The sequence below is a fragment of the Danio aesculapii genome, chromosome 1, assembly GCF_903798145.1.
Source record: "Danio aesculapii chromosome 1, fDanAes4.1, whole genome shotgun sequence".
Lineage (NCBI taxonomy): Eukaryota > Metazoa > Chordata > Actinopteri > Cypriniformes > Danionidae > Danio > Danio aesculapii.
The window spans coordinates 52123476-52144703 of record NC_079435.1 but is presented as its reverse complement, the minus strand read 5'-3'; the positions used below and the strand labels follow the sequence as shown (position 1 = coordinate 52144703).

General features: G+C 36.0%; 2 protein-coding genes across 2 annotated transcripts; both read left to right on the top strand.

Moving 5' to 3' along the window:
• The first annotated feature begins 3416 nt into the window (after window positions 1-3416).
• Window positions 3417-4296, top strand: rasd3 (RASD family member 3). The gene has a single exon (XM_056452437.1). It carries the CDS (start codon window positions 3490-3492, stop codon window positions 4123-4125), a length of 636 nt encoding a protein of 211 aa, XP_056308412.1. The 5' UTR covers window positions 3417-3489; the 3' UTR covers window positions 4126-4296.
• A 7624-nt stretch (window positions 4297-11920) lies between these two features.
• plk1 (polo-like kinase 1 (Drosophila)) lies at window positions 11921-20131 on the top strand. The gene is made up of 11 exons (XM_056462588.1): window positions 11921-12584; window positions 13492-13660; window positions 13743-13887; window positions 14034-14127; window positions 14645-14867; window positions 15263-15329; window positions 15447-15547; window positions 15743-15820; window positions 16740-16894; window positions 16977-17159; window positions 19502-20131. The coding sequence occupies exons 1-11, from the start codon at window positions 12219-12221 to the stop codon at window positions 19706-19708; spliced, it is 1788 nt and encodes a 595-aa protein (XP_056318563.1). The 5' UTR covers window positions 11921-12218; the 3' UTR covers window positions 19709-20131.
• Window positions 20132-21228: the final 1097 nt, after the last annotated feature.

Sequence of the window (21228 nt, the reverse complement as noted above, 5' to 3'; positions counted from 1 at the left end):
AAATAGTGAAACAACTCTGCACAGCACCTGCAGTCAATCATTTTGGATTTTGATTTTAAATCCTTTTTGTAAGTGTATTTATATTGTATTTATATTATATTATATTGTATTTATTTAGTATACTGTTATATACTAAATATGTGTACACAATTGTTTTCCCCTAGGTCCACTGGCCTTGTGGTTGATTGATGTGATTTTGTGCGGGTGTAATGCGCTATATTTATATATTGAATACTCTGTCTCTGAACAAGTTAAAAGTTAAAATTTGGATTTGCATTTTAAATCTTTTTTGTAATAGTATGTATGCATGTCACATTGTCATATGTATATTATTGTATGTAAATGCTCCTGTTTGTTGGTTTGTTGGCTGATTGTGATGATTGACTGCAGATGCTGTGTACAGTTGCTTCACTATTTCTTGAGTACTTCCATTTATAATGCTTTACCTGATGAAGACCATGTTGGTCGAAACGTTGTGACAATAAAGACTTTTTTGAGAGCTAAAGTGGCAGTGTGCCGATTTTCTTTGGATCTTTTTCTACAAATGTTTGTTTTTGATCGAGCACCTGCCTTTGAGATTTTCTGATGTGCGCGCACTTCTGTTTTTTGCTTCAAAAGCAATCCAACAATCCAAAATGTAAAAGTTTTCTATTTTTGAATGTTTTTTATTGTTATTATTGGCAATATGCATTAATCTTCTAAAACATATTAGTCAAAACACTGCAAACTCTAATGTGAAAGTGAAAAATAAAGGCATGGCTATTAGCAGTGGGACATAAATAACAGTGTTACTTTTGTTCCCACAGGAACTCTTGCCATTTAAACCTAATTTATTTTTAATCTGAAAAACTCAAGGATGCGTTATTGCACTAAATAACCTGTAGATCGATCATTATTGTGACACACGATATAGGAAACACAACTTGTAATAAGGAAAAAAGAACCATGACAATAATTTACTTTTAATAATTTGATTTTCAAGCAGAAATTCGGACCTAACCCCGGGACACGGTCCTGAAATCAGCTGATATTTGGCAGCTTCATCAAGGGTTGCATACAGAATGTGCTGTTATAGCCTGGAAATTAAATGTTGTCAGGGCTTCGAGAAAATCACTTTGTTACTTTCGTCACTGCTCTCCCGTACAGTAGAAAAATAGTAGTATAAAATGTATATTTATGAGTTTTATTTAATTTTATATAGAAACAAATCGTGCACAAATTAAGTAAAACAGTTTTTAAAAGTAGGGGAGGTGAAGCTAGTTTAATTAAAATGATCAAATAACAATGTTACACGGCGTTTACACTTGAAAGATTTGATTTGATTGAAATTCCTTCTGCAAATCATGTTTTATTATTTAAAGAATTATTTTACCAGGAAAACTTCTTGAGATTGTGAATATGCGTAAAGGCTGTCATCAATCTTTGGTACACACATGAAAAAAACACTTTTATTATACTAGAAAAATAATATCACACGTCTAATATCACCTAATAAGATCTGCATCAGTTTTATTTAGTGTTTCTGAATCAGGACATTTGTTCTCTGCTAGCATGTACAGTACCTGTTGTCTGACGTAATGGATTTTGGAGGTGATAGTGTTATTCAGATGTATCTCATTGTGGAGTGAAGACGGTGTGTCCCCAGTAGGTTAATCCTGAGGATTTGCACATAAAAGGTCAGCTCATGCTCTCTGACATTTCCGGTCTGATTTCACAAAAGCTTACCTTGATGTTGCTCATAAATACAAAATACTAAACGTACACACATACATGAAGCCATGGTTGTCTTGTTAAATATCCTGTTTTCTAAATGCAATTACGAATGCATTTTTGTAGATTTGAAATTTTGAACTAAATTTTAATTGCATTTCTTATAGAATCAATTTTAAAGTGAATCATAATAGAGCAAGCATAAAAACAACAACAACAACAAAACTAAAACCCAATTGGGATTGTCGCATCAGACTTGCGTAAATTCAGTTTTTGTCTGGAAAATGTCTGTGCTCTGAGATGACCATGTGTATTGCCATGACTACCGTCAGATAGCATGATTTTTAATATGCAGCAAGTGGAAAGTCATCTCTGACGTGATGGCCTCATGAAACATTTGAGCTATAACTGACCTCGGAATGGGGTTGCCAGCTTTAATGACAATCACAGCCTTGCTTATAGAAGCATTTGACCATTTAAGACTTTATTTTTATTCATTTTTTCATACAGGAATTATATAAAATATGTAGTATGATGAATAATTAAGCTAATTAAACTGGTAATTTCCTGGAGTCTTATGAAAGGTCAGTTAGAACATCAAGCTTGAGATGATTAAACATTCATCAAATAATTGGCTTGTACAGTAGTTCAATAATTAACCCTGCTGTAGGTGTTCTTAACAAGCTGCCAAACCACACCTACAAGAAGTCAAGCATTCTCCAGTCAGAAATCCTGTTTGGAACAGCAGAGCTCTATAATGACTCACACATTTAAAATGGGTTTTATTTATAGATAAAGCATGATCGAGAACAAAATATGCAGCAGCACTTTTTAAACAGCAGCATTGTAGTCACTGCAATTATTTGTTCATGATTTCTTCTTTTCGAATGAATAGATAATGATGCACAAATGTACCAAACATTTTAAATTGACATATAAACAGATCCACATATGACGTTAAATTAAATTAATTTGCAAATAAATGTAATTATTAACATGACATTTGACTTTTTTCAAATGTTTCAGAAAAGATATAAAGACTAATGCATGCAAAAACCATGTTCCTTTGAGGAAGTAACCAGACACAGTATTTTAATGGTGTGTTATGTCACAAAACATAATAGTTTATCATTTTTAATATATAGCATATGTCAAGGAAATTGTTTTATGTGGAAAAGCAAGTAGATATTTGGTCATTGACAGGGATAGTTCACCTAAAAATGAAAATCTGCTATTTTACAATCTGCTAAATCCCCCTCAAGCCACAAGAATGTGTAAGTGTTTTGCAGTAGAACATTAAACAAGTTTATTAGCTGAAATCATCCTTGTTGATTCTTCAAATACATGTGAATGGTTACTGGCACTTAGAGTCAAAAAATGTAGGTGAAACAAAAATCAATCAAATGTCTTCAGATGATACACTGAAGGCTGAAACTAAAATATTGGTGTGGCTAAGAAACTGAAAATTTATACTTTTAAACCTCAACAGTTTGCACAAATTGCGACTCGAAAATTTCCCACTGACCTTCGCTGAACTCCCGAACACACTGAATAATGCACTCTGTCTGTCAAACTGAACCTCTACAACGCAAGACACCCACGCGTCACGCGTTTCCATTGGCCACACCTGATCAGTGCGTAGGACGCAGGTGGGCTAATATAAGGACAGCAGTTCTCGTCTGTTAAACACTGCAGGTCAGCATCTCGATGACGTTCTGGTTTGCTTATCAAAAGTCCCCTCTCAGAGCTATAACTCATTAAATTATTAACTGAAGGAAGATGTCGCTGTTAGTACAGGAGCATCGGACGGTGCGCTTTGTGTTTCTGGGCGCAGCCGGGGTTGGAAAAACAGCCCTGATCACCCGCTTCTTGCAGGACCGCTTCGACACCAAATACACGCGCACGGTGGAAGAGCTTCACGCGCTCGAGTACGACACTGAAGGCGCGCGGGTCCGCATTGAGATCTTGGATACGAGCGGAAGTTATGCCTTCCCTGCGATGCGCGCTCTGTGCATCCGAACCGGGGACGCGTTTGCGCTTGTGTACGCAGCCGACGAGCCAGATTCCCTGGAGGAGGTGCAGAGACTCCGAGAGGAGATTCTGGAGCTGAAAGGGGAGAGTTTCACTGGCATCACGGTGATAGAGAACAAAGCGGATCTGTGCAGCCGGAGTCGCCAGGCCACTGCGGAGGCGATGCGCGCGGTGGAGGAGGACTGGGGCGCGGGCTTCGTGGAGACCTCCGCGCGCACCGGCGACAATGTCACAGCCGTGTTTCGGGACTTACTTCAACAGATGAAGTTACCAAGCCGGGTGAGTCCGGCACTGCGCAGACGGACACAGACAATGTCCAGAGAGCTCACAGAGAAGCGGGAGAAGCCCCCAATGAAGAAAAACAACAGCTGCATCTTGTCTTGATGGACATTTATATGACACTGTAGTTATGCATCATACTGATGCTTAAGTGATCTGGATCAAATATAGACCCCACATAAATGTTTTTATGTGTGTTTATGCTTTATCATTATCATTTAAGGGGATTCTCTGAATGCTGTATGTCTGGTCTTTCTAAATGAGAGCTATAGTTATCTTTTGTGAGTAAATAAATGCAAATATGTTACAGTCAACTTGTGTTCTGCTTTTAATGAAATTTTAATAATGCATTTTAAAGAAACTGTCTCTCACAGGTCAAAGGCGGAGAGGGGTTTTCATCCATCAAAAACAATAAAAGTGTAGTACAGTTTTACCTTTTTTCACACATGACATTCATTGGTTGTCAGAAGAGACAAACCATTAGGCTACTTTATACACCAAAAGCTTATGACAATCTTGTCAGGCATATTTATAGCAAGAATTTCTTTAAAAAATCACTGCAAGCATTTCCCACACCCCAAAAAACGAAATAATTGTCATTATAATTTTCATACTTTGCCATCTTTCAAAACACTTTTGGTTTATAACTTTTTTAATAATAATAAAATAAATAAATAAAATGAATCTCTCATTCCTTTATATAAATATGCTCAGAATAAGTGGTAAAATGTTTAGATGTCTCTTACGCTAAATGATGAAACATTATTTTACCCTTATTTGTACATTTATACATTTTATTGAAACATTAAAGTGTATTACTTATATTCAATATCCTTTCTATGCATATAAAATCACTTTTGAAAATGCAGTTTAATCCAGACACAAACTGGGCATCTTGTCTTTGACCTATAAAGAGACTAAACTAATCTAACTAAACATATAGACCCTGGTTTATGGGCATGGATATACGTGCATATATATAATCCATGGCCAGATAACAGCATGCAATAACAACATGCTTTCTTAGTTTAACCCATCTTTTTTTTCGTTCTGGGAGAAACATTGCATCAAAATTTAATAGTAAAAAAAGTATGAAAAATTAAAAAAAACTGTTGTACTCCACAAGGGAACTTTTTTACACAGATTTTTTGGACAGTGTAGGAAACAATTCTACTTACAATAGCATACCTGTGTAGAGCTGTGTGGTACAAAAATCTCATATCATCATACATCATCTCATATCGTGATAATTATATATCGAGATACCTTTTCTATAAATTCAATCAGGTAATACCTTATGTACACTCTGTGCAAACAACTATTTTTTAGATTTAAAAATATATACTCAGAAATGAGTTTTATTTTCACTCTATTTAGAACTATATGGAAAAATGTTTGATTAAGACTGTAAAATATAATATAAATATTAATGAAATATAAAACACTTTTCTAAAACTGGTGATTACAGTCCCAACATTAGATATTGCTAAATAAAATGCTAAATTTAAATATAACACTTTTAAGCTTGGAACTATTTTACTGTTATTCACATTTCTGTCATCATCTCCATATTGGCAGGCAGATTTCATCCAGTTGATTAAAAAGTATATTACCAAAACAATGTATTTTTGTGTTTTAGTTTATAAAATTCACCTATACCGCATATCTTTGGACCCTACACAGAAATGGAAACTGATCCAGCCGAGGCTCAAACCAGTGACCTTCTTGCTGTAAAACGATATTGCTACTCACTGTGCAACCGCGCCGGCCCTCTTTACAACATATATCGTCAAATTGCACAGCCATATAAGGTGCACTGCTGTGTGTTTGATTAGAGGATGTAAAGTCAGCTCTGCACCTTCCAGATGGATTTATTGTCAGTCGGTTGACTCCCTTCTCATAAAATAAAAAATAAAAAATAAAAAATAGTTGGCGGTTCATTCCGCTGTGGCGACCCCTGGTGAATAAAGGGACTAAAAACATAAAATAAAATGGAAAAAACATTTTTAAAAAAATCATACAGTTCAACCATCTACATCGTTCAAAAATAATAATAGTAGTCTGTGGTATTTCAACTTATGCTTATTTGTAATCAGTACCTTTTTAGAGTATAGTTTTAAAAGCAATAATCATTAAAATTGCCACTTATGCATTGCCACATTAATACATCCCTGCATTGTTCCTTTTAAAAAATTAACCATAAAATATTTATTTATTTAAAAAATAAGACAATGTAGTTATCACAGCCATGACCAAAATGATGATAAACACAAGTAAAAACCCTATAGTTACCATCCAGGGCGGCATGGTGGCTCAGTGGTTAGTACTGTCGCCTCACAGCAAGAAGCTTGCTGTTTCAAGTCCTGGCTGAGCCAGTTGGCATTTCTGTGTGGAGTTGGCATGTTCTCTCTGTGTTGGCGTGGGTTTCCTCTGGGTGCTTTGGTTTTCCCCACAGTCCAAAGACATGCGCTTTAGGTGAATTAGGTAAGCAAAATTGGCCATAGTGTATGAGTGTGTGTGAATGTGAGAGTGTATGGCTATTTCCTAGTATTGGATTGCGGCTGGAAGGGCATCTGCTGCTTAAAACATATGCCGGAATAGTTGGTGGTTCATTCCACTGTGGCGACCCCTGATAAATAAGGGACTGAGCCACTGAGGAAAATGAATGAATAAATGATGAAATAACCATCCAAATTTACAAGACAGTTGTCAGGTTGATCGACTATTTTTGGACTGTTTAATATAGCCTGTGCATAATTTATGCAGCTTTCAAGGAGGCTTTCATGATTCATCCTGCAACCCACCATTTCACATATGCTAAAATTATCGAACTGCCATGACAACCTATTAGAGAGACACTTGTGCTGCTTTAATGGGGAAATGGTGGACGCGTGACGCGTGCATTTGTGAATGAATTGGACAGGAGAAAGTCGTGAACACAAGAGTGGAGAAGCTGTCATGAAAAACAGTAAACAACCTTATTAGGAAACACTTCTGTAAGAGACAGACAAAAACCCCTACACAGCTAATTTAAGTAACGTCTTGCACTTTAACAAATATCTGTTAATGAACAGTTATTTTGTGATTCACACGTGTTTTCTGTTTATTTATGGTTGTGAATTGCATTATGGGAGCTTGATCTCTGCTCTGTCGACTTTTGTTAAAAAATTCAACTTCCTAGTTTAACAAAGTGACTTTTATTGACATGTTAGTAGCTTGAAATAATATAATGAATAAGATAAGAAATAATATATTGAGAAATAAGCCTAAAATAACAGAAAATGTACACTACGAACAATTTAGCTTACCCAATTCACCTGTACCACATGTCTTTGGACTGTGGGGAAATCGGAGCGAAGAAACCCACACGAACACGGGGAAAACATGCAAACTCCATACAGAAACGCCAACTGACCCAGCCGAGGCTCGAAGCAGCGACCTTCTTGCTGTGAGGCGACACCACTATCTACTGCGCCACCGCATCACCTTAATACAAGGTTTTTGTACCATAATATACAACATCAACCTAGACAATAAATCACTTTAAACTATTAAAAATGTTAATAAAAGTTAAGAAAAGAACTTTTCAAGGTTAAAAGTTATAATAATACTAATAATTCCTTACATCTGTATAGCGCTTTTCTGGACACTCAAAGCGCTTTAGACGTTTTTGGGGGGACTCTCCTCATCCACCACTAGTGTGCAGCATCCACCTGGATGACGTGATGCAGCCATATTGCACCAGACCACACACCAGCTGAGTGGTGGAGAAGAGACAGAGTGATGAAGCAAATTATGATATAAGGATGGTTAAGAGGCCAGTGGGCAAATTTGGCCAGGATGCTGGGGTTAAACAAAGTCGAAGGACTTCCTGGGATTTTTAACGACCACAGAGAGTCAGGATTTTGGTTTAACATCTCATTCAATTTCCAGTTCATTTCTTTTAAAACATTTTGATTGACAAAATCTTGTAAAATTCCTGTAATACATTCTCATTTTGGGCAGCTCGGTGGCACATTGGGTAGCGCTGTTGCCTCACAGCAAGAAGGTCACTGGTTCAAGCCTCAGCTGGGTCAGTTTGCATTTCTGTGTGGAGTTTGCATGTTCTCCCTGTGTTGGCGTGGGTTTCCTCCAGGTGCTCCGGTTTCCCCCACAGTCCAAAGACATGCGCTATAGTTGAACTGGGTGAGCTAAAATTGTTCGTAGTGTTTGTGTGTGAAAGATTGTGTATGGATGTTTCCCAGTGATGGGTTGCAGCTGGAAGGGCATCCGCTGCGTAAAACATATGCTGGATAAGTTGGTGGTTCATTCTGCTGTGGCGACCCCTGATTAATAAAGGGACTAAACTGAAAAGAAAATTAATGTTTGAATGTTCTCATTTTTAAAATATACATACAATTTTTCTATATACCCTTCAGGTTTCATTCTGAAAATTCTCCATACATCCATCACGATTTTCTCTTTCATTCGCTACAATCTTTCTTTCCAACATATCACTTTTCATCAACATTATACAGAGGTTTACAGATTTCTTATTTTCATTTTTCTTTTCCCATCCAAGCATCACCACTCTGTTCCATTCTATTGTGAGAGTTGCAGAGAGCTAGCTGCCAGCTTTTAAAAAGATCAAGGTCTCATCGTGCAATTCAAAAGCATAAATAATTGGGGGACAATAACAAATAAAAACATGAATCACAAAATATGCAGAAGTGCTAATTACAGGTATTTACAGTGTGTTCTTAATGCTTTAATCATATTAAAAAAGTACATTGGCATGATCTTTATATGTTGATTATTTAGAAGAAACCTGAATTCTGTTAAATAAAGTTCTTGGCTCTGATGTATGAGACTAAAACTAAACTAAAACACTAATAATTTCATATTAAATATTGAAATACTGTTTGTTATTGCTCACTGACCTTGTTACACAAAAAAACAAAACAATGTTACAAGGGCAGCCTTTCTGTTTATCTCAGGTTTTTCTCCCCCACACTTACACCCACGCTTGTACAAACAGAAAACGTGTGTTATCATAATCGACATGCTATTTTTTCCCTGCACAAATGAAAACGTGCCCTCGTTTGACCATTCGCACATGCACGAAAGTACACAAAGCATTAAAAGCACGTGGGTATAGCTGGCAAGAAGTAAAACTGGAGCAAGATACTGGCTTCAAAATTTACTTTGAGATTAGATACTAAACAGACTTTAATGCTGGGATGATAGTATAAACACAACACCAAATGTGCACGTGGCATGATTAAACAAATGGAATAATCTATAAAACAAACTGATTTGCTTTTATTCATTTTTTACTAGACAAAAATGTTTCAGCAAGTCTTGTACAAATTTAAAGGGATTTGCTCAAAGATGAAATTTTACGTCAGATTTACTCACTCTTAAGTGGTTGCCAACTTGATTTCACCAAGTAGGACATGTTCCTGGATTAACATCTCTGTTGATCCGGTAACAACATTCCAATCAGCCAATCAGAATTAAGGGATGTGTTTACGGTTTATGTTAAGTCCAGGCTTGCGGTTTGGTTTATGCACCTTTACATGAGTGTTATCCAACTATTATTCCCCTTTGAGTTTGGGAATAATTTACAGTTATGGTTGGGTTTAGGGGTAGGGAATAGGTATGGATTACATCTTCAGGATTAACATAGATGGTAATCCAGGATCGCATCGCAAAATCATGACATGCGGTTCCAAACATTTATGAGTTTCTTTCTTCTCTTGAAAGATCTTTTGAAAAATGTTTATAAACATTCTTTAAAATATCTTCTTTTATGGTCAACAGAAGAAATAATGTTTGGAGTGGAAAATGAGTAAATTATGGCAGAATTATTTATCTTTTTTTGGTGAATTGTCCCTTAAAGGTGTTTGAATTTTAAAATTGATAATTGTTATTGCTTAGCCCATGGTGAGGGACCCCATCTAAAATGCAATATATATTTAAATGGAGCTAAAACTCATTCATTCATTTTCTTTTCAGCTTAGTCCCTTTATTCATCAGGGGTCACCACAGCAGAATGAACCGCTAACTTATCCAGCATATATTTTACACAGTGGATGCCCTTCCAGCTGCAACCCAGTACTGGGAAACACCCATACACTCTCATTCACACTCATACACTACGGACAACTTCATTCATTCATTTTCTTTTCGGCTTAGTCCCTTTATTAATCTGGGGTCGCCACAGCAAAATGAACCGCCACCTTATCCAGCATATGTTTCACGCAGCGGATGCCCATCACTGAGAAACACCCATACACTTCAATTCACACACATACACTACGGACAATTTTAGCTTACTTAATTCACTTATGTCTTTGGACTGTGGGGGAAACCAGAGCACCCGGAAACCCACGCCAACATGGGGAGAACATGCAAACTCCACACAGAAATGCCAAATGACCCAGCCGAGGCTCGAACCAGCAACCTTCTTGCTGTGAGGTGACAGTGCTACCCACTGCGCCACCATGCCGCCCCTGGACCTAAAATGTCATTCAGAAAATTTTTATTTTGGTTATATTTAATTATTTAATTTTATTTTTTATTACAAAATGCAACTCTAATGCTAATCTAATTGGTATTTGTGCTTTTGAATATACTTTTGCATTATTTAACTGTTTGAATATTATATATTTTCGTTTTTATTATAACTTTTATGTTTTTAAATACTTTTTAAACTAAGTTTAATTAGGTTTTTACATTGTAATCATTTCATTATTAATTATTATTTTATAATTATTTTACAATGAGGACAACACAGTGGCTCAGTGGTTAGCACTGTCGCCTCACAGCAAGAAGGTAGCTTGTTTGAGTCCTGGCTTGCTCAGTTGGCATTCCTGTGTGGAGTTTGCATGGTCTCCCCGTGTTGGAGTGGGTTTCCTCCGGGTGCTCCGGTTTCCCAGACAGTCCAAAGACATGCGTTATGGGGAAACTTAATAAACTAAATTGACCACAGTGTATGTGTGTGCATGGATGTGAGAGTGTATGGGTGTTACCCAGTACTGGGTTGCAGCTGGAAGAGCATCCACTGCATAAAACATATGCTGGATTCATTCAAGTTGGTGGTTCCTTCTGTTGTGGCGACCCCTGATGAATAAAGGGACTAAGCTGGAGGAGAGTGAATGAATGAAATAATACTTATTTGAATATTATATATTTTTGTTTTGATTATACATTTTTATAATGTTTTTAAATGCTTTTTAAAAATAAATTTTATTTAGTTTTTAGATTTTAATCATTTTATTATTAATTATTATTTTACAATGAATAATTGTTATATTATATTATTAGTTTTACAATTAATTATTGTCTACATTTCTTATGTTTTATTAATTATTTATGCTGAATTAATTTATAATTCATGTTTTATTTATTAATTTAATTACTTTCATATGGTACATTTAGTGTAGCATTTTTGTACTTGTACCCCAATAATTATGTATACTTCTAACCTCTTTAAAAGCAGTCCAGGTTTTTCCAAACCACAAATTTCAAGTATTCAAAGCACATAATTATTATATTAAACATGAGCTGACGATATACAAAATATCATCATGTAGCCTGGTCCACAATCACGCTGTTTACATTTTAATAACGTATTTTTTGTATTCATTATATATGTCATTGATTAAACGTGGTTAATGATGTTTTTATATCGTTATTATTGACATGATTCACATTATAACGTGCCCCTTTCCAAAACAAAACTACATTTTCCCACATGCCCTTTCCCATTAGAGTTAAATATCCACACAACACAAATAAAGTTTTTTCAGAGCGTACACGCCGAGTCCCATGATGCTTCGCTGTGTTTGGTCAGAATTTAAATCGTTGCAGCCAATCAGAGGCGGAGGCAACGAATCGACCACAATTCAAAAAGTAGCATCGACTCACTGCATTCCCAACCGAGCTGCGGGCCGACGCGCTTCACCTGCGCCCGTTCTTTTTCCGTTTAATCCACGAAATCCAGCAGATGCGGTGAATATACAGCGTTTAGATACTATATTGTGCCTTTTTTTGTCTTGGCTGGAGTCATTATTTGCAAGCTGATTTCAGTGGATGAGTAAAGCATTGCGTGTTGTTTACGGATAAAGGAGCACGAAACATCGCCTCGGTTATTTATTTTTCAGGACTTTAGGGTGTCCTATTGTACTTAACAGCATTTTGTAAAGTGTACAACGATGAGTGCTGGAATTGCAAAGCCATCGGCGAAGCCATCGGCTCACGTCGATCCCAAATCTGCTCCTCTGAAAGAGATTCCCGACGTTCTGGTGGATCCAAGAAGCATGAAGAGATACATGAGAGGTCGCTTTTTGGGAAAAGGAGGATTCGCCAAATGCTACGAAATCACAGATATGGACACAAAAGAGGTTTTCGCAGGGAAAGTGGTGCCGAAGTCGATGCTGCTGAAGCCGCACCAGAAGGAGAAAATGAGCACAGAAATCGCCATTCACAAAAGTCTCGATAACCCGCATGTTGTGGGGTTTCACGGGTTCTTTGAGGATGATGACTTCGTGTATGTGGTGCTGGAAATCTGTCGCAGAAGGGTAAGAGCTGGGAAAGCATTTTGAAAACAGACCGTCAACGGTCGGTATTCCTGTCACTGCCTCATAGTATCTTACAAAGCTCGACGTTTTACTCGTTTAATTGCGTTGTTTTAACAACTTCACATTGAGTTCTTTCAAAAATGTTAATTCTTTACTTTAACGATGTACATATAAACTGATTTAACTCCACTTTCCCCTGTACACTGCAAGTGGATTTTAAACTGGAGGAAGTGACGTCAGTTGACTTTCTCGGACAAATTGTTGTTCGAATGAGCTGCGTCTAAACGTTGCTTTTGTCGTCAAATTTTAGTGTAATGCGGGTTTTAACATTCAACCCCTTACCAAAATAATGATTTAACTGTTGTAAACTTATCGTAACTATATATTTTTGGCGCATTGTTAACGTTAACTTTATGAAGTTTTACTAAACATACTGTGGTTATGTACAATACAACCATAAAACATGTTCCTTGTAAATTTGTGAACCCTAATATATTTGTAGTTAAATCATAGTTCGTTTTTGGGCAAGCAAATCCTTAAATTTGCTGATTTGTTGTTGGTCTTAAATTAATGAGTCTTAATTTTCCTATGTCCATGTTAAGTTAACAATTTGGACAAAGACCCATCCAATCACCCGCAATACAACTCACTCAATAAAACTTTTAACTAAAGTTTATTTAACTCTATTTACCAATATGGTTTCATCCTTTTTTTTTTTCTTTTTTTTTTTTTTTTTTTAAGATTTCTTATTTGTGAGTCTGAAATTTCAGTTATAATGGTCTTAAGAGTCTTCGATTTGACTTGATGAAACCTGCAGAAACCCTGTATTTAATATTACAATATGGTCTATTCCTTTATTTATTTTTTTGAAGTTTTCTGCTGTTTGAAAATTTGTTCCCCTTTCCAGTCTCTCCTTGAACTGCACAAGAGGAGGAAGGCAGTGACTGAGCCTGAGGCTCGATACTTCATGCGCCAGACTATTCAGGGTGTTCAGTACTTGCACAACAACAGAGTCATTCACCGTGATCTCAAACTTGGGAATCTGTTCCTCAATGATGACATGGATGTGAAGATCGGTGAGCACACAATGATTTTTACAATTTCTATATCTGACTCTATGTATACATGTATAATCAAGGCTATTTGTTCTCTTTGTAGGTGACTTTGGTTTAGCCACTAAGATTGAGTTTGATGGAGAGCGAAAGAAGACTCTTTGTGGCACGCCAAACTACATTGCTCCTGAGGTGCTTTGCAAAAAAGGCCACAGCTTTGAAGTTGATATTTGGTCATTGGGATGCATTCTGTGAGTCCCTGTTGAATTAATTGCATAATGGTCATGTTTTATGGGTGTTTTCACAATGTTATGTTCTCTCATGGTATTTCATTCTTGCAAAAGCTATAATTTTGTTTAAACATGAACAGTACTGACAGAAATGTCTTGTCTATCAGATACACACTGCTGGTTGGAAAACCTCCATTTGAGACCTCCTGTCTGAAAGAGACTTACATCAGGATTAAGAAGAATGAGTACTCTGTTCCTAGAGTATGTATCTTTGTATTAGGTCTTTAATTCTTTATATTAGGTTTTTAATTAAGGTTAAGCTTATTGTGCTGTGTTCATTCATACTTTTATTAAATCAATTTTTTAGCTCCATGTTTCTTTCATTCTTGTTGCTCAAATAGTAGAGCATGGTGCTAGGAAAATATTTTCTGCAGGAGGATTCGCTTTGCTATGATAGTGTGTGGGTTAAAGTTGTCATTTCCATTATTTTACTTGCTCTGCTGTGCGGGATATTTTAATTTTAGTAGTACATTTGTTTGCAGCACCACAGTAGGGAAGGGCATCAGTTTTAGGAAAATGGTCAAGAATAAATTGTATTCAGATTGAAATGTAATTAATCTTTGGCTGACCACTTGAGAAATCACAAAGCACAATGATTCTCTGAAAATAATTGATTTCGTACCATCTAGAATTTGTAGCTTCTAATGTGGAATGCTTAACCCATTTAAATGAGCTTAAATAACAGATTGGTGACTTATTACTTTTTTTTTTTTTTAAGCACATTAATCCAGTTGCATCGGCTTTGATTCGTCGGATGCTGCATGCTGACCCAACACTCAGACCTTCTGTGGCTGAACTGCTGACTGATGAGTTTTTCACCTCCGGTTATGCACCCATGCGGCTGCCCACTTCCTGTCTCACTGTTCCTCCCAGGTTCTCCATCGCCCCCTCCAGCCTGGATCCTGCCCTCCTCCGCAAACCTCTCTCATCACTTAATAAAGGTATGCAAGTGTTTTTTTTTTAGTTTTTTTTTTTTATAAATGTATAGACTTTCAATGTGGTCTTGTTGTTGGGTCATGAACATTTCCTGCTTATCAAACTTGCATAACTATAACTAACAAGAGGCAATACAGCAAACTTGATATTAAAACCGCTATTGTAACATTATCAATATGTGGCTTTTTGGATTCTCAGAAGCTATAGAAATAAAATATGTAAAACATGAAATATGTTGGCACCATTGTATTTGTTTAAGTCCCTCAAAATGATCTGTAGTTTTGGTGCATTCTTTGTACATTGAAAATTTTGTAACTGAATTTTAAAGTAACAATTTTTAACATGAAATTTACCTGTAATGTGTTTGTTTGTTTTTTGTTTTGTGTGTGTGGGTGCACAGGCACAGATAGTCCAATTGAGAAAATGGGCAAAATGGATCAGCCACAAAGAGAAGATCTTCAACAAAGGTAAGTTTACCGATGCTTTATTGACTAATTAAATAGAGCAAATCTTTTAACAGATGTAGGCTTAGAGCAATTGAGAATACATTTGTACTTGATATGTCACTGAATTGTTTTGCTCAGAGATGGACCAGAGCAGCCTGACTGTCACCTAACTGACATGCTGCAGCAGCTGGCTGTCGTGAATGCAGCCAAGCCGTCTGATAGAGACTTTATTAGACAAGGTAATGAATTTATGCGTCTTGCACATGGAAACTGATTAATTGCTGTATTTTAGTATTCAAATAAAGGATTTTTTGTATGACTGCATTTAATTGCTGTCTGCATATTTATACAAAAGTCAAGTGCTGTTTGGAAAGGGTTACATGTTCTCAAATTGACATGCTTGTCGCAATATTTTTTCCCTTATGCTTTTACAGAGGAAGCTGAAGACCCTGCTTGTATTCCTGTCTTCTGGATTAGTAAATGGGTTGACTACTCTGACAAATACGGTCTTGGTAAGACACCATGCTGGAGTTCATCAGTGTTTTTTATTTTAGATTATTATTATTTATTTATTTTTTAGTTTTAATGCCTGGGGGGAAAAGCACTTGCATTTTAAATGTACCTGCATGTGTAATAAAATTACGACCTGTAGCTCAGACATGGTTTATCTGAACTCCGTTTTTATTAGTTGCAACAATGAAAAGGATGAAACTCAAAAGTGGTGCATATCACCAGTGTATGGCAAGCCCCAAAGGGCTGAAAGCATTTCACAATGTCCATATACAGCCAAGTAGGCCGTTCAAAATTGTTCCTAGTGGTGTCAGAACCTGAATTGTTCTATAGGGTTTTATAATGTAGCTTTTAAATTAGAGTAAAATAGCATTTGGTAAACTTGATTCATTTGAAGTATGATGTAAATTTGACTCGAATAACTCGTTTTATAAAATATAACTAGTTGCTTTTAATTGATTGTCTGTGCATTGTCATTCAAGTACTGTTTACCATAGAAGGTTGATTTTATATTTATAAAACCCAATTTTCTAAACTCAAGGAAATCAAATATTCTTCTAGAGGTGTTATGTGATTTCTGCACCTCTCTATTGTGCATGTGTGGGTAGAAAAACAAATATATTTTTGGCAGTTTTCCAGGAAGCAAAGTTTTTGTCCCCCTGAACTCACCCCACTTTTAAGATCAGAATTTGAAAATGCTACATGATAAATGCAAATAAACTAAAATGCAATATATGCAATTTGGACCAATATATTTTTAGGAAAATGAAACATTCCACCTGTTGGATGGTGATCGTTAAGGGTGGGATGAAATGATGGTTTGCGCAGTGTTCCAGTTTTGTACAAGTATAATTTGCAGCATCTGATGGTGTCATATTACACAACACATTTTTAAAAAATATTGTCACTTGTTTTTAATAGGTTACCAGTTGTCTGATAACAGTGTAGGTGTTCTGTTCAACGATTCCACACGGTTGATCATGTGTGCTGATGGTGACAGCCTGCAGTACATCGACCGCAACTCTCTTGAATCCTACCTCAGCGTTCGCTCGTATCCCTCCGCACTCTCCAAAAAGGTCTGCATAGTTTTGAAAATTAGTTGAATATATGTCGCACTGATTTGGTGTCCAGAACTAACATATATTGTCTTTATTTTAGATTACACTTCTTAAGTACTTCAGGAATTACATGAGTGAGCACTTGCTGAAGGCTGGAGCAAATATAACGCCTCGGGAAGGGGATGAACTGACCCGGTTGCCTTACCTCCGCCATTGGTTCCGCACAAAAAGTGCCATTGTGCTACACCTGAGTAACGGGACTGTGCAAATCAATTTTTTCCAGGTGAGAGAATACTTTATAGCAATTTAGCATTAATCAACTTTCAGTAATAAAATTATCGATTAAACTATTCTGATGAATGCTTGCATCTGATTGGTTCTAAGGTGTTTTTTGATAAATGCATAACTGAAGTTCTAGGCAGGTTTTAACCACATTAGTTCCAGCACTGAATTATTTGTAGCTTTCAAAGTTCAAAACAAAATGCTTTGGATAAGATGCATAAAATACTAGTCCCACAGTATCAAGAGCGGTTTGAGGTAGTGATGTAACGGATCTAAAATCTCATGGTTTGGATCACATTATGGTTTTTAGTCACAGATAAAACCTTTTTATTTATTTATTTTTTTTATAAATCAGCCAAAAAGAGATGACAAATGTAATTTGCTTTCCATTTTTATTACAAAAACAGTACTACAAGAAACTTTTGGTTTTAACAAACACAACTTAGAACCTGTATTTTTTTTATTTATTTTTTATTTTTTTAAATGAAATGAAGAGTTCAGATGCAAAAGCCGCTAAACGCCACTTCCAAAAATGAGAACATCATTGAGCGAATGCTTTAGGCACGTAGTACATGTTCAACAAATATTTTTGCTTCAAATCATCTAAATCCCAGCGTCAGCCAATTCAGAAATAAGTTTGTTTGCACACACCACTTGCCTTTAACAGCAAAAGCTGCTATGTCCCGAGGACCTTTGAGAAGGTGCGAATCGAATCCCATGTTTAAATGTAACTGTGCTGGTATGCCGGCTTTCATGAGAAGTGTTTATTTCGATTTTAAAAGATTGAGTTTGAACCGCATGAGCCTGACTGACTGTCAGTGAATGGCAAATGAAAACGTCCTTTACCTCAACTGTGCACTATAAGAAAAAGAACACTCTGTACAGTCAATTGTAGCATGCATTCATCACTTTTTTTGCGCAGTGACGCTACTTTTAAATTAGTCTTAATTTACTATACATTAAACGGCAACTCCTGTTTCACGAAAGACCAAGTTAAGATGCCGTTCTTTTATCCCACATGGATGCTATGGGGATAAAACAAGAGACTAAGACCTTGAGTATGGTGAGGATGAATAAATGACCGCTTCTAAAAGTGTCTGAGAGACATCCGTTTTTGCCCAAAAGGCCGTGTTTTATTTTGGTAATGGAAGCTAATTTTTTTAAAGAAATATGATGAATAAAACTACATTATTTGTATTTCAATAAATCATATTACTTATATTAATGGACAATGCACAGATTTTTTTTATTTTTTTACACTACATTATTTGAATCCAACAAGCTTCGTTTACGATGTTTACATTACTTGCATTAAATCATTTAAATGACGACGATGTTAAGATTTAATGTACATTTTATTGTGATTTGATTTAATGCACTTACTTGACCGGTTTCATAAATTTTCCTTCTGCTTAGTCCCTGGTTTATCAGGGGTTACCACAGTGGAATGAACTGCCACTTGACCGATTTATGTACTTTTTAATTTTAGGTGGTTTGTGATATGTTTGGTAAAATCTCTAATTGCTTTTTAGTGTGGTGTTTGTTTTTTGCGCAAAAAAAAAAGCAGAAGTTGATTTGGCTGGTTTTGATGCAAGTGAAAATCTACCTTGTTAAAGAATTGTCAGAATTTGTATTTATTTATTTTTTTAAAAGTTATTTTATTTACTAGCTAATAACCTTGTCTATGAAAAAAAAAAAAAGTTTGAACCTAATTTATGAGGATGATAAATGCTCTTATTGCTTTCATACATGTGATTATAAATGTCGCGAGAGACTAATCTCTGTGATCGTTACAAATTTAGGATTAATCTAAACGTATATTAAAAAATCTGCGGGTTTGGTGTCTTCTAAACTGTGGGTCATGGTTCATACAAATCATGGATTAACGTGATCCGTTACATGCCTAGTTTGAGGTCAAAACATGACAAATGTCTTGAAATACAACATTTGAGCTGTGGTCACTTGTATAATTGGCTTGTCATTTTAAATGGATGGGTCACCCAGAAAATGTCAAATCTGTCATTTAATCGTCTTTTCATTGTTTCCAATCTTTTGACTGACTTCTGTTGAACACTAGATTTATTTTAAAGAAAGCTGGAAAATCTGTAACCATTAATTCATTTTTGCTTTACTATGGAAGTCAATGTTACATGCTTTATGCTTTTAAGAGTCTTTGTTCAAGAGAATGAAGAACCCTATAAAGGTTTGGAGCCACAAGTTTCTATTTTAATTTTGTTAGATTAACCTCTAATTATTCCTTGCTGAAAGTGAACTTCATAGAGGCCAATAAAAAGATCAATCTGAAATTTGAATGATTTTTTAATTTTTTTTTGTGCTCTCCAGGACCACACTAAGCTTATTTTGTGTCCACTAATGGGAGCAGTGACGTACATCAACGAGAAGCGGGAGTTCTATACCTACAAGATGACCTTAATCGAGGAGTTCGGCTGCTGTAAAGAGTTGGCTAGCCGTTTGCGTTATGCTCGCAACATGGTGGAGAAGCTCATGGCCTGCAAAAGCACCACAACAGCTGCTACTTCAGCACGCTAACCCACTGACGTCACATTGTATAGCTAAGAGTTCACCATCGGCTCTCACTTGAGTCTGAGGGCCCGTAAATATTCCTACAGCAAAACTTGAACAGTTTTCTGAGTTCTACACTATGATGTCCTCTTCTGGATCTGTTGTTTACTCTCTCGCTGTCGTTTGTTCTTCTGGGTTGCACGTCTGTGGCCATCTCTGTATCATGTGAATGCTCTTGTACATGTTTTAATATTTTAGAACCTGTTTCTTTCGACAGTTCTTTGTATAAAAGCTTTTGGATGAGAATCTTTTAATGTGTAAGAATATTTGAAATAATCTGGTATTCCAAAAATAAAGATCCTTTTAGAGAAATTTTGGACTGTTAGATACTATTAATGATAAATATGAGTTTATATTTGAGTGTTTAATTAAAATATTCATGTTTGAAAAGCTGAAGTTTCAGGATTTTAATTGATGACAACTTATTGAATGCTTGATTATGATTGGCTGATGAGCATTTATTTGCAAGTTAATGTAAAGCTTAAATGGTTCCAGGCAGATCTTGATCACATTACAGTTCCATATGAAGTGGTTCGATGTCAGTCAACAAACCAAAAGGCTTTGGAAGAGAGGTGTAAGAAAATAAATACTATATACTGGCGCTGTATGAGGACTAAAACCCGACTACTATTTCCTGAAATAAGTTCTCAACCAGGGGTTTCTAAACTTTTTGTCCTGCAGCTCCTAAAATAACAATGCCAGGGACTCTCGAGGCCCAATATCCTCTAAGGTGGTTCTAAATATACAAACCAAAATATACAAATCAAAAACGAGTAATGTATATGATTCAGCATAGCATAAACTTACCGGATATAAAATGAGAACTGCGTAGTCCAGCATTTTTAATTAGGTCCTCACTCCATTCAGCTCTTCTGATGGCTGTTAGCCAAAGACGTCTGCGGTTGACATTAAAAGCAGTGTGGTGTACGGTAAAATTTAAGTCTAAATTTAAGTTTTCGATTTTGGCCTCCTACCGTACAACATGACTTGTTGCTATTGCAACTGGTCTTTTTTTTTTTTTTTTTTATTCCGGTATGCGTGGTTGAACCAGTATGACGTCATGTGATGTAGATTGGTAATTCCCCTTTAGGCTGCTCTATTTTTCCTTTAATTTTGGAGAACGCCACTCAGAGATCCTCCATGTTCAGTTGTGGCCTGTATTTATTTTTAATCTAAGTGAGTGCTGTAAAGGTGTCAAATTTAAGGCCATTAAAAAGTCTTAAATGCTATTTTGCAAGTTATTAAATTTTATTTAATTTGTATTATGCAATGTATGGTTGTATGCTAAAGTTTGCCTAAATTAATCTGCAAATATCAGGATGCTGTGTAGTTTATGAAATCAATGTTATCCTACTAGATTTGAGATCATTGTTTACTGCAGTAACAAAGGCAACACTGTTATTTCTGCAGTTCTACAGGCACCAACCTGCTGATTTGGCTAAATTAAATCGATTTTTTTCAGTAAATGAGTAATGTTTTAGTTTTGG

What these genes read in the sequence shown, in the direction of transcription:
- plk1 (XM_056462588.1), top strand. Translation starts at nt 12,219, where the DNA reads ATGAGTGCTGGAATTGCAAAGCCATCGGCGAAGCCATCGGCTCACGTC. An exon ending in TGACATGGATGTGAAGATCG is followed by an intron (nt 13,661 to 13,742) that starts GTGAGCACACAA and finishes TTCTCTTTGTAG; the next exon opens with GTGACTTTGGTTTAGCCACT. An exon ending in TGGTCATTGGGATGCATTCT is followed by an intron (nt 13,888 to 14,033) that starts GTGAGTCCCTGT and finishes CTTGTCTATCAG; the next exon opens with ATACACACTGCTGGTTGGAA.
- rasd3 (XM_056452437.1), top strand. Translation starts at nt 3,490, where the DNA reads ATGTCGCTGTTAGTACAGGAGCATCGGACGGTGCGCTTTGTGTTTCTG.